The sequence below is a fragment of the Osmia lignaria genome, chromosome 11 (genome assembly GCF_051020975.1).
Source record: "Osmia lignaria lignaria isolate PbOS001 chromosome 11, iyOsmLign1, whole genome shotgun sequence".
Lineage (NCBI taxonomy): Eukaryota > Metazoa > Arthropoda > Insecta > Hymenoptera > Megachilidae > Osmia > Osmia lignaria.
The window spans coordinates 10,178,797-10,194,935 of record NC_135042.1 but is presented as its reverse complement, the minus strand read 5'-3'; the positions used below and the strand labels follow the sequence as shown (position 1 = coordinate 10,194,935).

General features: G+C 41.1%; 1 protein-coding gene across 1 annotated transcript; it reads right to left on the bottom strand.

Annotated features, from left to right (window-relative positions):
- Positions 1-2: 2 nt before the first annotated feature.
- On the bottom strand, positions 3-11,270 carry LOC117603812 (uncharacterized). Its single transcript, XM_034323314.2, has 7 exons — positions 1,554-11,270; positions 1,157-1,299; positions 926-1,092; positions 700-862; positions 477-638; positions 209-405; positions 3-148 (listed from the first exon to the last, which is right to left on the bottom strand). Exons 1-7 carry the CDS (start codon positions 1,626-1,628, stop codon positions 3-5), a joined length of 1,053 nt encoding a protein of 350 aa, XP_034179205.2. The 5' UTR covers positions 1,629-11,270.
- Positions 11,271-16,139: the final 4,869 nt, after the last annotated feature.

Sequence of the window (16,139 nt, the reverse complement as noted above, 5' to 3'; positions counted from 1 at the left end):
TTTCACTGTGGTTCAAAGACCTTCAACGCTTCGTTTGCATCTATCAGCGGTAAAATAAATAACCGCTTCGTTGTTAATATTTTCTCGTCGCTTAAAGACGGTGGAGGAGTTACAGGTACCTTATCATTTGCTTTACCTTTCCTTTTACCTGCAACAAAGTTTTATAATTTTAATTATAGTTCAAATAACAAAAATATGTTTCCAGTACCTGTAGTCATCCTAGCTTTTTCGATTGCTTTAATCTTTTTAACACTTTCACGAAGTTGCATATTAAAAGACATCGTTTTATCTGTAAACTTCACCGGACGTGGTGGCCGAAAAACGAATGGTAGATTATAAGTCTGCACCTCTATCGGTTCAACGAAAACTGCGTACACAAGGCTGTATCGTAACTCGTTGGCATACCTGTTCAATAAAATTTAATTAGTAAGTTTTTCCGTCGTATATCGTTTACTGTAATGAAACAATTAACTCGCATGTTGTATGTAGACTCGATTACTTTCTCCAGCGCGAAGAGTGGATCAATGTTACTCGAATGTTTGGGAGTTTCTTGTAACAATGATGAAAATTGACTTTTAAGCGTCTGTTCCGACTTACCCACATTTCTTCGTGATTCGTTGAATTGTCCTTTCTGCAAACTATCGTTCACACGAATTGAATTAAAGTATTTGGCTGAGTATTAAATAAAAAAAATGCTACTGTTTTGTGTATTCCTCCTCTTCTTCGGTTTCTTCTTCTGCGTCACTTTCATACATAATTTCGTCCCAGTACAACAGTCTGTCCTGATTTGATACTTCCTCAGCTGCCGCCATAAAGATCTCTCTCATTTCTTTAAAAAATTCTTCTCGAGAATGGTGCCTCTCTGCTAATCGATGCAAGTTTGAAGCAGAAACTGTTGCTTATAAATAACATACGAATTCGTTACCTCGAAGCAAGGTAATTTCTCCAATTAACCAGCTGATCAACACGCCCAAGTGATGTTCGTCGAGATCCTTGTGGCGATAGAGGAGCTGAAGGGCTAACATGTTCAGAAACCAAAAGGATGCCATGTTCGTCGCATAATCGGTGATCTCGAGAATGTTTCCCAATAATCTGCAGGAAAATTAATATTATGTGTATTAGTGTTAGTAATCGGAGAGAAGAGAAGAATTCAGACTCTATGAGATCCGCAGGTTTCTCGCTGTCGACGATGATCGGCACGCTCTGTAAACTCTTGAATTTCCATGGAAGGGTTGTCAAAAGTTTTCTGGCCAACTCACCGGAAGTGCTGGATCCATCGACGGGACCCGGTTCGGTTAGCTGTAATTTCGTGACCAATCGAAATTTCACGAATTCGTAAACCTCTCTCGCGTACGACGTTTGCACGAACAAAGTTTCCACGAACCGGCGAAACGCGTATCAAAAACAATCGCGACTAAAATGACGTTTCGCGAAATTCGACGAGAGTTTCCCTGTCAAATTTTCCATCATCTTGGACGCGATCGACCGACCGGTTCCGATATTTCTAACAGCAAACGTTGCAGACGAAACAATCCGAGTTACAAAGTTCAAACCTCGTTTCGAGTTTCGTACGATCGATAGCTTCTATTCTCGATGGTGATCGTTGAATCATGCGGTAAATTCGACATTCTTGGATATTTTTTACCGGACGAATCCTTCGAGACGATATCACAGGACACGTTTGAAGGATTGACAGTTTCTTTTGTCGAAACGGAGCAACGGAATCTGAGGAGGCGCCTTCGGGAAGCATCAATGAAAATAAAAAAAACAGTTCCCTCGTACTTTTTTTTTTTTTGTATTCATTGATTTTATTTTTTAATTTTTTTTCCATATTTTGTTCAATATTTTCAGAAAATAACACTCCAAAGCGAAAAAACCGTATATTCTCACCAATCCCAATGTGTTTTGTATAATATATAGATATATATTATACTTCTCATATATAATATATATGTATATATAATATATAATGTATACTTTTATATTTTTATATATAATAATATTATGTAGAGTAGCGCACACTTTAGACTGTTATGTATCGATACTTTTTATAATTTCATCGATAAATTACAAATATTGAAAAACATGAAACAGACACAGCCGGCGGGGACGCGAGGACTTGAGCGTCCTGGGACATCTTCTTGTGGAACCGCGAAAAGAAAAAAGGATTCTTTTCTTGCGACTTCCGTTTCCCTCGATAATCTTTAAACAACTCATTTCGATCGACGACCGTTCGCGAAAAAGGGATCGAAACGAGGGAAGAGGCGTCAGACGAAGAAGAAGAAAAAAAAAACGTTTGTTTCATATTTAATAAGAGGGTTTTGCGAGTCTTCCTTCGTTCGTTCCTTCAGGTCGTGTTTGTCGACGAAGCAGTGAGGGAAACGGGAAACGCGACGAACCGTGCACCCTCTCCAACCCTTGGAGACACCATTAATTACCTATAATATGTATATCAGTCGCTCGAAAATCCCCGGGTCCCGGCGCGACTGACATTTTTTTGTTGTATATTTATATATTTTCACACCGAAGTCAGAAAGGCAATACGCAGTATGAACTTACTTAGTACATTTGTGTGTGTATGTGTGTACGCGTATGTGTGTGGCTTTTACAACTATTATCCTTCTTTTTTTTCTTTTTCTTTTTTCGGTATGTTTCTCTCTCTGTTTTCTGTTCGTTTTATTTTTCCACGTTGGTTTTGTTACTGTCGTTTATTTTCGTGTTTGTTTCGCGTTTGCTAGTGTTCGTTCGTTTGTATGTTTGATTCCACGCGTTCTTCCTGCTTCTTCTTCATCTTCTTCTTCTTCTTGCTCTTCTTCGTATCTTAACAAACAGACTATCTTTTTTACGATTTCGATCGCAATCATATTTATACACCGTTTGCTATAGTTTCCTCTTTCTACCTCTTCGTCTCTAGCGTTTCTTTCCTGTTCCATTTTTCTTCTTGCTTTCTTTCTGCTTTGTTTTTAATTACCATTTTCATCTAAAAAAAAGAGTTATATACGCGTGCGTGTATGCTGTTTCATTCGATCGTTCGTCCCGTCTTTCCCCAGTTCTTTCCGAGTCACGAAAATCATCCGGGGATACCGTGAAATTAAAAAGGAGAGAGAGAGAGATATATATATAGAGAGGATAGACGAGTATCAAAGATAGAAGAGAAAGAAGCGCAAGAGAAGGGTGCTCGAAAGGGTGGTATCACAGGGAAGAAAATCGTATGCGGACGCAGCAGCCAATTAATTAAACTGAAACATAAAAGAAAATGTAAGCAAAGCACAATCAACATAGATCGAAGCATCAAAGAAGAGAAAAAGGTGGGATTTGGTGGAGAGCCGTGATTTCAAGTCTTTCTTTCTCTTTTCTACTTTTCCATCTAACGTAGTTAACAAAATTTTTCTTCACCCCACTTTTGAAAAAATTTCTCTATCAATTCGATTGATCGTGATCGTGTTCGATGAAAAGAATCGAAACACCGGAAACGATCGATATAATCGAAAGAAAGAAGAAATCACTTCGATCAAGCAAGAACTTTCAACGAAGCGCAAATAAAAATAAAACCGAGGAAATTAAATATTTTCAATCGATTTTATTGAAAATAATACAACAAAATATCTCATAATAATAATAATAATTAAAAATAATTAATAATTAAAGATACGTACTGCTCTACTCGATATCTAGATAATCATGTCTTAGAACGTTGTTTAAATAATAATAATATTATCATCGTCATTAATCACTGTAATAAAATAATAATAATAAAATAATAATAATAAAGGCAATAAAGTTAATAATAATATTATATCGTAGAATAATGCATCAATAAACAAATTCAATAATCTACTTATTGGTTAATGATTCGTCATCGTCCTCGATCGCTATCAATGGATCATTTTTGTCTTTACCTATTCATTAATAATGGATAATTAATTAATTCATTAATTAAATTACACGTTGCTTGGATATGCACATAGAGATATAAAGTCGTTTTTGGTCCCACCTAACTGCAAACGTTATATTCGTACAACTTTGTTCCTTTTTTTTTTTTTGTTTTATTTTTGTTTATCGTCGCATGGATCGCTTTATATGTATATGCTCGCGCGTGTTATATGTGTTCTTCGTGTGTGTATGTACGTGTTGCAAATAACTATTGTTCAACTATCGGTAAAGCTGTCGTTTCTCGAAGAAAAAAGAAAAATTTCTATTTCGCGTATACACATGACAATGTATGTTCCGTTTGTTCATTTCAATTCGCCTTCTGCTCTTTCGTTTTTTGTTTTTTTTTTCTTTCTTTCCTTTCCCTATCGTTCCCCTTTTTATCTTTATCGTTCATTATCCTACGTTATCTGATAGTTTCTCTGTTGTTTCGTATCTTCCTATGGGACTCGTGATCGTTCCCATCATGACGGTCGAATATAAGCAAAAGAAAGGAAAACGAAAAAAATAGAAGTCACAGCGTGTATGTATAATAATATCAGCAACGTCGCGACCGAAGGTGATATGCCGTTTTTTGGAAACTTCCTTTCCATACCTTTCGTTCTTACGTTTCGAACTGAATTTTCTACTTTTGATTTCGTTCGTTTTTCTCCTTACTTTTTCTCTGCCTTTGCTTGTTTCCTGGCGATCAACGGTCGCGTTGCTGTTCATCGAACATATATCTTTTGATACACTATTTTTTTTCTCTGACTATTTGTTTCTTTCTTTCCTCTTCTTTCGCGTCCTTCTTTTTTTTTTATTTGTTCATAAAAAAGAAAAAAAGAAAAAGAAATTTTCTTACAACTGGCATTTCATTACGCTCGTTTTATAATACGCTTAAGTTACCTAATAACATTACTCTCACTAGATACATCACCGTGCGATGAGGAACACTTTCGGCGACGTCTTCGAGCCTCGATCCTTTCCCCGACGGTCTCGAAGATGCGTTAGTTTAACGTCGCCTACACAGTTCATCCCCATTCACGACAACATTTTTACAGCCAATCGAGATAATTTCGACGAAGGGACCAACAACCCCCGGTGCCGATCCAATTAAACCTAATTCAATCTTTCGTATTAAGGCTAGGTTACGCGAATTTTATTTTACAATTTCTCGCACGAATACTGCTTCATATCAGTCGCATGTTCTTCCGTTAGTCTGGTTGCTCGTTACGACGATTCCCTCGCTTCGCGATCTCGCTTAACACGTTATCTACCGTTCGCCGATCAAGTAAACGCAATTTAATAATAAATCAAGGCTAGATTTCAGTATTAATTCCTTTTGAACAAATTTCTGGTAGGCAAGGTGTTAAGCTTAAGTGACTTTATAAAGCTGTTTGAAAATTGTTCGATCGAGAAGCTAAGATTTTTGTTTGTTTCTATTTCGAGAGATCGATGCGAGAAGGCGTCGTTGATTTTCAATAAATCGAATAAATTCCGAACCAGACTGTACGCGGGATTAATGCCAGTTGTACGCTTCCTCGGAGACGACTAGTAACACTGCAGGGAAAAGCGCGTTCTCGCGAATGAAATTTAAAACGGAAACGCGCGCGGCCAACTAGCTAGTTAAAGAAGCTAGATTCTCGGAGTGGAATGTTCACGATTTATAGAATCACGCACGGTTTCCGCACACGAGAACGCGAGGTTTCCCTCTAGTCTCTTCGTTGGCGATTCTTCGAAACGATTGCCTTACAGTTTCACGGAACGGGAGTAAGAATCTTTGCGATTTTTTAGCCGAATCGTTTTTCATTCGTCCGTTTCTGTAAACCGTTCTGCAATCGATCGGTCGAATGTTCGCGTCGCATCGTTAACACATTTCAAATAGTATAACCTCACAACCATTTTGATAACAATCAATCTTCAACAAAAGAGTGTCCTACCTCAAAGAATCTTTAAAAAATGCGCCAACCTGCAAATCGATTTCCGTCCGGCTTCTACCGTTCCTCGCGTACCGATATACATGCTACTCTCGTATTCTGCTTTCTTCGCGGTAGAATGCCGAAAAAACGGAAATTAATGTTTGCCGGCCGACGTATCACATGTTTCAAAGCTGCGAACCACGTACTTGCGATCTGTTCGTCATTCGTCACTCTCTCGTTCAATCGCACTTTTCTCGAACGCGATTGAAATAAATGCCCAAGTTATGCCGTGTTAATCTTTCCCGTTCAAACTATCGGCACGACCGAGCGCACCAACCTGCTTCAAAGTTTCGCAAACAATTTCTAAGACAATTTCCCTGTATCAAGGCCAAGTAATTAACGATTACCAACTAGATAGGCTGGCTGGTGCGCGCGGTCTTCCTTAGTCACGCGTTTCCGATTCATCGGACGAATTCCGATCGAGCAGCGACAAACGGCGACGGTATCGAGGTCTGACAACCGGTCGAAGAAATCACCGTTCGTCCGACCGCTGGTCTTCCTTGCCCGCTAGTTCCGCAAATCAAGCGATCAACAAAAGTAACGTTACTAATTACACGATTAAAACGACACTCCTAGATCGCGCGTTAAACTGCCGATATAGCTATACAATTCGCTTGGTGGCGTACATGTACACGATTAGTACGCGCGGGTACCTTTCGTTTTGTTCGATCGTTGATTACCTGATCGAAAGGTATCGATATACCTTCGCACGCGATACATTGGTCAAACGTAATTCCCATCGACGAAAGGTTGGTCTATCGGTATACGATTGTGTACACGTTCGCGTAATCTTTCCCACCGAGTCTAAGTAAAGTATACGCGCAAATTTTTCGTATCGTGTTTCTGTGTGTGTGTGTGTGTGTGTATAAAAGTGTTTTGTAAAAGGTACAGGTGTTTAAGGTGTTCCGTCTCGTGATCGATCCCGCTTGTGTTCCTCCAACGAGCTCTCCCGCCTCGTTTCCGCGAAACGGGTTTAAAAAGGAATAAACCTTCGAAACGAAAGAAGGGAAGTGCGAGCATCTGACCGGCGAAATAGAATAAGGAATGGCTGCCTGGCTGTGGAAAATACGGCCGGCAATGTTGCTCGCACTCGGACGTAGGGCAACCGTGGACGAACTCAAAGGGTCCCCCCGAGTTTTCGATCGAACGCGACTCTTTTGCTCGACGCATCTCGTATTTCGAGCAGCTCGCGATAGTTAATAATCGTCAACGAGATAGCAAGCGATCGGTACGCGGTGAGCGCACGCGCGCGCGCGAGTACGCGCTATAGGCGCCAGGCGCCAAGCGCCGTGCACCTGCGGCAACCGCGCTCGCTCGCGCGCCACACCGTCGCTTACACGTATTTATCTATATATGGGTGTGTGTATATATATATATAGATATACCTTCTTTATATATATATATATATATTTATATATATAAACGACAGCGCCTACCGCCATAAGAATGACCGATAATCGATATATAATCATCGCGGTGTAAACAATAAATGGCGACACGTATATCGAGAGGTCTCGTTTATTTATAATATATATCTATGTAACGCTTTGGACGCGCCTTAAACTTCCTCCCTTTCGATACGAAACGATAATATATAACTGTAAAATCCATGTGGAATATAAAAAATATTCTCTTGACGTTTCCTACCTAACTATATGAAACACTGCGCTAAGACTGTATACTTCGTTACGAAACGTATATGCGCGCGCGCGTCTATGTGTACGCGTGTGTACGTGTTTCTCGTGTGTCGTTAGCAATCGCGTACGAGTATACTGTGTATACGGGTGTATATATGCATCTGTTCGTGTAGATAATATGTCTGTATGCGTGTGTACGATGTGTGTTGTATCGAGAAAATTGTTATATGCTCTAAGAGAGGCGAGGGCCAACCGTGGGGTCCGAATTTCGACGTATACTTTATAATCATATCCATTTTGTTAGAGGGGAATGCATCGGTTTCCAAATTACGGTTCATCGTTCGCGAGAAAAGGTAATCGGACCTCTGGCAGGGATCTCGCCTCGTACGATGGTCACTTAATTCTACGAAGATATGCCGCTGAACGAAACAGGGCTGAAAGAAGGAGAGGTAGGGAGACAGCGGACAAGGGCAGGGACACAAGGGTGGAAACGTAGAGTCGAGACGGTCGGATACGCGATGCCGAGCGTCATCAAGGTACGAAGGTTGTTACCATTAACGCGTGCAAAAATGTTACGTGGGTTACGCATGCTTCCATTGTACTTGACGAGCGATTACGAGTGACTGGGAGGCAGGTGATCAAGGAGAGAGAGAACGAAACTTAAGCTGGGTGTACGAGTTTAGGTAGGAGGCGATGGGTGTCGACGCTCGACCGTGAATCGATCGATCTGCGCGTCGGAAATACACCGTGACATACGTATCGTGGAAACTTGGTGTCTCTACAAACGTGAACTACCTAAGAGATAAGCTTCCGGCGGGATTCAAACGACGCGTCGCTCGAAACGCGCCTCTACCTTCACGGTTTTCGAACCTTTCGTTCCGTTCCGTTTCGTGTTTGCTTTACAACACTGACTCTGTTGCGATCAGACGAGCGTTTTCGCTAGACCCTTCCAAGAGTGGTTCCGCGACAACTTTCCCAACTGTACCATTCGTGTCAAATCGTAGCACCCAATGGTAGAAGATTTTTTGGTTTCTATATCGTATACTCGAATTGAACCGCATTTCATAGAGATTCGTTTGTTTCTTTGCCGCTTAAGTGGCGAATAAAAGCGAGTAAAAGATTCCACCCGTGAAAAGGTCTAATTTGTATGGGAAAAGCAGAAGGTGAGAAGACGCGCGAAAAGCAGCGGAATCCCTCGACAGTCATTGAAACGCGTTCAACGCGCGCGACTTTTCGTTGAATTCGGGATTTTCGCTTGTCGGTGTGCGCTCGGTTTTCTCTATCGTTCGAAAGAAAATGCAGGAAATTCATCAGCCAGCTAGACTGTGTTTCGATCGACGAACGTCAAGAGAGCTCGTCGCGATTCTCACGGACTTGTACAGGGTGTAAGGGCTGAAAGGTGTACCGTTGAAAACTCGATGATGGAGGAAACAGTGTTACTGGTTGGAGGATTTAGCAATCGTGTCGTAATCGCAGCATCGTAGCGGCCTCGATGTGTAACGCGTGTTTCGGTTTACAGAAAGTGATGTGATACGTGTCCTACGCGGTATATACAAGGTTTGATTTCTATCCGAAGATCGGCAAACACCGCGTCGATGTTTGCCCGATTTATGCCCAGATTAGACTTACGGTCGATTAACGATCGTCTCGCGCGGCCTCGCCGTCTCGAAACAGCGCGAATAATTAAAAAAGAAAACGATCGACGAACATCCTGGCGGAATGTCAACTGAACGTTTGCCTTTCGATGCGATTCGTTCATGATTCTTGCCTTCGCGCAGAGAAAATCAGGGAAAATACGGATTACGAGTTACGTATTAAAAAAAAATGAAATAAGACGGAATGATCGTGGAATGACCGGTAAGAACGAACGATCGATTTGTTTGTTCCCTCAATTTGGATTGGTTCGAGTAAAATTGAATTCCGTTTTATACTGTCTTCGGAAAAAAAACTCTTAAGAAAAGGTTTGAGCGACCAACGTCTATGGAATAACTCGAAGAGTTTCGAATGATCGATACTTTGGTATCGATACTCGTTTCGTTAAACATTTTCCTCTTTCTCTCTTCGCCTATCTACGCGAATTATTCGAGCCTTTTTCTCTGTTCTCGAGATACGTAAGTACTTTGAACGAAAAGAAGGAGAAACTAGAAAGCGCTCGAAGAAAGATACTCACGCTCGTAGAAGAAACTAACGACGAATGGGAGGTGCTGGTGCCTCGAAGGCGCGACAAGAAACGCGAGTAATCAACAATAAAAAAAAAAAAAAAAAAAGAAAAGTTACAAGAGACGAATGGTTACGAATTGCACTTGGATTGGTCAGAGACTGATAAGTCTCGCGTTATCAAACATAAAATGTTTTACAAAAAAGTAGTACCTATATAGTTACAAAAAAAAAAGAACATACGTGTTTAAGAAATTAATCATCGTTCGCGCGTTTTTATTCGAAAGTAATCGATAACTTTGATAATTACATAACGATGGTAATAATAATAATAATAATAATAATGATAATAATAATAATAATAATATTAATAATGACGATGGTGAGAAATCGTAACGCCGATGATGATAACGATATCGATGTTAACGAACCGCGACGATAATGACAACGAAAATGACACGGATAATGATAATGATAAGTACTATATATCGATTAACCTATTAACAAATGCACGATTACGCAGAGGCACACACGCAGCAATATACATACAACGTATTCACAAGGGACGCGAATCCTTCAAACACTCTCGAGGTAAACAAAATTCTAAACTAAACGATACCAATAATAATAATATTAATAATAATAATAATAATAATAATAATAATAATAAGGATAATATTTGTAACAATAATGACACACTGATAATGTATGCTTGCATGCGCGTGTGCCTGTGTGTTTTACTCGAACGCATGCCCGTCAAATTCGCAAATATTATCTCCTCTAACAATGGTAGCGCTAATAATAATAATAATGACACTTACAAATAGCGATGATAATAATAATAATACTAACTCTAATAATATAGCTATCAATAATAATAATAATAAAAATATTAACCATAATAATCTGAATAGCAATAATAATAACAGCAAATAATACGCGCAACTAAATCAATGAGTCTTGTCGTTAGCGCATGCAGCTGAGCGCAAAGGAGCGCTTCTTCGTTACGCGACAATAATCGTCGTAATTACAAAAGCTCGCCGGAACAATTAAGTATGCCCTGGTCACGATCGATCGTTCTCGACCGGCAACGCAAAAATATCCTACTGCTATATTCTTTTGCTTTCTTTCTTCTCTTCCTCAATTCTCTCACTTTGAAAATGGAATCGACGCGAAAAAGGCAACGCAACGTCGTACCGCGAAATTCGTGTTTTTCTTAGAGAGCACTAGGCTAAATTCAGCATCGGGAAATCGCGGCGAACCTCCGCTCATCTCGTTATTATTATACTCTTTCCCCTTATTTTCTCTTATCGCGAATCACTCTGTACAGTTTCACCCCCCGAGACGTTTCACCCGCGTCTTTTCACAGCCTCGCGGTCCACGATTGTTCGTCGAACGCTTGCTTTTATCCGCGCTCCTTCAACGGCGACCACCGACGACGATTATCGAAAAATCTCTCGTTCCCTTTACAGTTTCTTTTTTTTTTTTAAGAGCATATAAAAAGTCGTGTGGCACATTGACGGTTGGAATGTTATCATTGTTTCATTAAATTTATAATAAGAATCATAATAATTAATAATAGTAGTAATATAGTACTTCTTTGTGTTATTTATAATATTCTTTTATGTATGTTTAATAATTAATTAATAATAATAATAATAATATATATATAATATATATATACCTTTTTTTTGTTTAATTAGAGTAGTTTGTTTCCTCTGCACTTATCGTTTATGTTATATTACTTTTTTTTTTTTTTCTGTGCTGACTGCGGGTTTTGATTTGAGGGGACATACGCCCGGCTCTGAATCTCGATCGTTTCGCCCGTCGATTCTCTCGATCGTCTCGCGATCGAACCCGATCGGAATGAATCGTACGGGCGAAACGCGTTCCCAGAGAACGGAAAACCGGGCGATCCTTGTATTTGCATTGCTCTTCGTGGCATCTGCGTTTTGCTTGAATCACTGCTGGATTATGTGAAATGTAGAGATTTATTAGCTGTAATATATAATGTATATATATTTTGTATAGCTCGAGGGCACGGCGATCGTTGCGAGCGTGGAAAAACGTCTCGCGATCGCGACGTGGCCTGGCTCAGACAGAGAGAGATGTCTATTGTAGCTGCTGCTGCTGTTTTTGTGTGTTGTTGCCGGGTTGTATTGTTCTCGGTGCCCGGGCGAGTATGCAACCCGCGGCACTCGGGCGCGGGATCGCGATCGGACGTATCATCGACGCCGCGGCGCGGTTCGAAGACGAAGAATTTCACGCGTTTGTTTTTCCACTCGCGTTGAATATCTTTGATCTTCTCGTCGTAAGATGTTTTCGAACCGTGCAGCGTCCGTCACGAACGCGTCCCGCTTTCAAACTGCAAGGAGACGACTGGTATCGGGAGGCTGCGATATCTGTTGTAGCTGTATGTAGTAGTAGTAGTAGTACTAGTAGTAGTAGTAGTAGTATTAGAAAGCAGACTGTGTGTACTGTTTAATATTGCTGGTGTTTTCGTTTAGCGTGTCACCGAGTGTGCGTGTGTGATCGAAAATGTGGCAGGTGAATTTGTCAAAGAGCGTTTGCCATAGGTTGTCCGGATGAGGAGTATTTGTTCCAGTGGATGGATGACGACGATCTGTCCAATATATGGGATTGTTTGGTGCGGAGGAGGGATCGGAGCGTTGAGGATATTCTTTTTTTTTTTTCCTTTTTATCCTTAGATTCGATTGGATTCGTAGTTTCTCTTTTTTCCCCTTAACTACCTCTTTAGCATTCGAACGGTTACTTTAAACGTTAAAAAGTTTTGTAGCGTATCGAAACATGCGCCTGGCCTCGCCGAATTTCGGCGGGACGTTGAAGGGACGGTGAGCGTCTCAAACGACAGGATTCTTTCCTTCATTTTATAATTTTATCGTTTTCGTATACGTAACGCGCCTCTCGGACGCGTGTGTTTTGATTGATTTCACCGACAGTTCAGCGTACTTGGTCCGTAACTAGTTGGTCGTACTTTGAACTTCCAGTGCGTGTGTTCCAGAATGATTTTGGTACAGACAGGTTTGATTGAAGCACCGAGACCTACGGCACCGTCGTCAACGTCGTTAACGAGCCGATTTCTCTGATCGTTTCTCGACGATAATCTTTTTTTATAAAAACGTTCGTCGAGAAACGATTTGTTCGGCTCGTTTCTTTCTCTGAAAGTTAGACCGCTCTCGATGGATGATGCGGCGAAGCCAGGCTTACACAACGACGGTATAATTCGACGAACGAAAAAAAGGAACGAAACAACACGATATTAGAAACAACTAAAGCGCCAAACTACGAGAGTACTATCTGGTGGTAGCATACGTAGTAGCAGCGCCATTTACCTAACCATTTACGCTACTAGTCGAAAAAGTGTAGGCTTAGCCGGTGCCGAACCTTCATCGCCTCCGATCTGGTCCACCACCCTCGCGGAAATGAGATCCGCGACCGACGAGGACGCATCGCTCTTTGCCGCGACGCAACACCGACTCACTTCGCTCCCTTAAACCTCGAGAATAGGAACATGAGAAAGTAATTTCGACTCGTGTATGGAACAAGAAGTAATTGTACTTTAAAGAATACATCACCTTTTTCTTCTTTTTTTTTTTTTTTTTTTTCATCTATCTTTCTTTCTTTCTTTCTTTCTTTCTTTTGGATGGACGAATATAACAATATATATTTATCTATGTATATATAGACCTTTGCACGACGAACTTCGTTCTCACCCGTTGCCTCGCTTCACGCCGAATCACGCGACACGAAATTACTCCAGACAAGACAAACGATCAATAGTGTTTTTCTTTATTTCCTTTGTTCGCGCATCGACGAATCGACGAATAGTTCAGTCGGTCGATCGGTCGATGCCGGCGAAATTCGTAGAAAACATTTTATAAAAGTTCAATGAAGCTAGTCGTTTCGAACGAAATCTCGCGTGAACTGTCGCGCGAGACAAACCGTCGCGCTATTACACGCTCGCGAATGAAAAGAGAAGAGCTGTTGAAAGGCTGGCAGCGAGAACGGATGATTTCGCGTTCGTTCCCAGCTGTCGCGAGAGAGCTCTGCAAAGAAAAATCGCTGTCAGTCGCAATACGAGGAGGGTCCGCGATTCGGGCTGATGTCGGAGGCGTGGTCGAGCACCGGCTTTCACCGTCTTTTGCCATTCTCGCTGCTCGAATCTTCCGATTGTTTCTTTTCCTTTTTCTTTTTTCACATTTTTCTATTTTCTTCTTTTTTTTCTTTTTCGTCGTAATATCTCTATCTACCTATCTATTTATCTTCCTTCCCAGGCGCGCCAGTCGCGTGCACCCACGGGTGCACCCACGGGTGCAGCCAACTCGCGCGCGCTTACGCGTCAGAAGTATTCGTAACGTTACCGGTGTCGTGCCGCACGTCGAATCGACTCGTATTTTGAACACAAATCGGCAAGTACGCGTATACGAATCCACGGGAAATGTACCCGACAACTTTCCGTGCTTTCAGAGTCATTGCATGACTAGAGCCTACAAACTCGTTAAAGCCAATTAGAAAAGGTACCGTAAGTTTTACACCGACCATCTCTGACCGTTTCTCTGCTGATTTTCAATCTTTTTGATCGTCGATCTAACACGATTCTTTTGCTTAAGTCTGTCTCAATGAAATTTGGAATTTTCAGCAATTACTAATCTCTAATCATAAATCTCTAATTCGAGAACGATCAAAATGGCACAGCGTATCGTATCTTGTCGTCGAATCGACGTCGGCTTTATGTTTGTGTGTGTCTGTGTATGAGTGTGGTTGTGTAAAAATGTACGTGTCCCCTGTGTTCTCTTGTACGTGTACGTGTTTAACGCGTGTCTGTACGTGTACTCTATACGTGAACGACAGGCCAGCTCTTCGTTGATCACGAAAATCCCAACATTCGAGAATGCGTGAATTGAAAATAGAATTTAAAAAACGGTAACCTAGCGCGTAACAGTTCGTTTTCTTCGCTTTCCTTTGACGCTTGTTTAACGCGTGTAAATGTATGGAATTGCGTGTTAGTCGATGTCGAGGAACGTGTTACTTCGTGTCAACGAGGGTGTGTGTGTGTGTGTGTGTGTTGTGTTGTTTGCGTGTAATGTAGGTGTACCTAATTGCACTTATTCGACAAAACGGAACGTAAAAGTGAACGCAAGATGGCGGTTGGACGGCCCTGGAACGTGTACGGAGGTAATATACTTTTAAAATTTAGTTTTTTTTTTTTTCTTCTTTTAAAGTCGCCCATCTCGTTTTCTGCCACCCCTTGTTCCCCCGCTCACTGCCTTTCCACGCGTACCGAAACCAACCCCCCCAACATTCGAACTAAAGCTCCAGTTTGCTGCTACGGGTATTAACATTCGTCGTTCGTTCTGTTGCGAGTCGTAAAAACGTAACGTCGAAACTTAGGCACAATTTGGAACTGTTTAGACCATTTCTACACAACCCCACCCCAACCAAAATTCGCGCGCACCCTGCTCGAGGAAACTGGACGTCGATCAATGGATTTTTCTTTCTTCATCTTGAATTCGCGTTAACGCTGAAAGGAAAGGCCGAAATCTTTCAGAAAATAGTAGGACTTTTGAACGAGAATTCGAGCCATCAAGGATGCGCGGGTCTAGTTTCCTGTCGCGACGGAAACGCGCGAACATCCCCCTACGCAAACCGTACCAAAACGTGACGATGCTCTGTGAGGTAGCTGACATTGAGCCGTTTCAGGGCCAATCGGACCAAATCTTCCAGTTTTTATTTTTATCTCAGCCCGTGTTCAACGAACGGAGAGACGAGCGATCGAACGTTCAATTTCGGTAAATAGTCGAGATTAATTTTTACCTTTTCTCTCGAGATAAAGCGACGAAAGAAGTAGAAAATAAAAATGAAGAAAAACGGGAATCTTTGGACCCGACTTTCCGAGCGATGCCCGCCATCTTGGTCCCATCTGACCACCGGTGTGGATAAACGTAATATCTCGCGATCTCGCTTCTCCCATATTTGTTTCCTTTTTTATTTTTTTTATTTTTTTTTTTTTTGCTTTCTTTCTTCCTTTCATTCATTACTTTTGTTTGTTTGTTTCTTTGTTCATATTTTTCATTTGTTTGTTGGCTTTCGATCTGCTCTCCCTTTCTTACTCGTCATTTTGTCTCCGCACACCGTAATTACAATAGTATTTGTTTTTTTCTTTCTCATTATATCCGTAATCTTACACATATACACTAGCTGGTTACAATAATTTGTGAAAAATATACATCAAAATTTTGTTACTTTTTACATCACAGATACTTTAATATAATATATCTTCTTTGAATTCTTAAAGATTTCTTTTTTTTTTTTTTTCCTCCCCGTTTTCGACCAATCCGTCTCTTGCCGGATCGTTTTCTAGCGTATCGCCCGCGACGTGAAGGGAGACGACCGGAAATCTGCCAGCGAAGGCTACTTTGCGTCCAAACGGTACTTT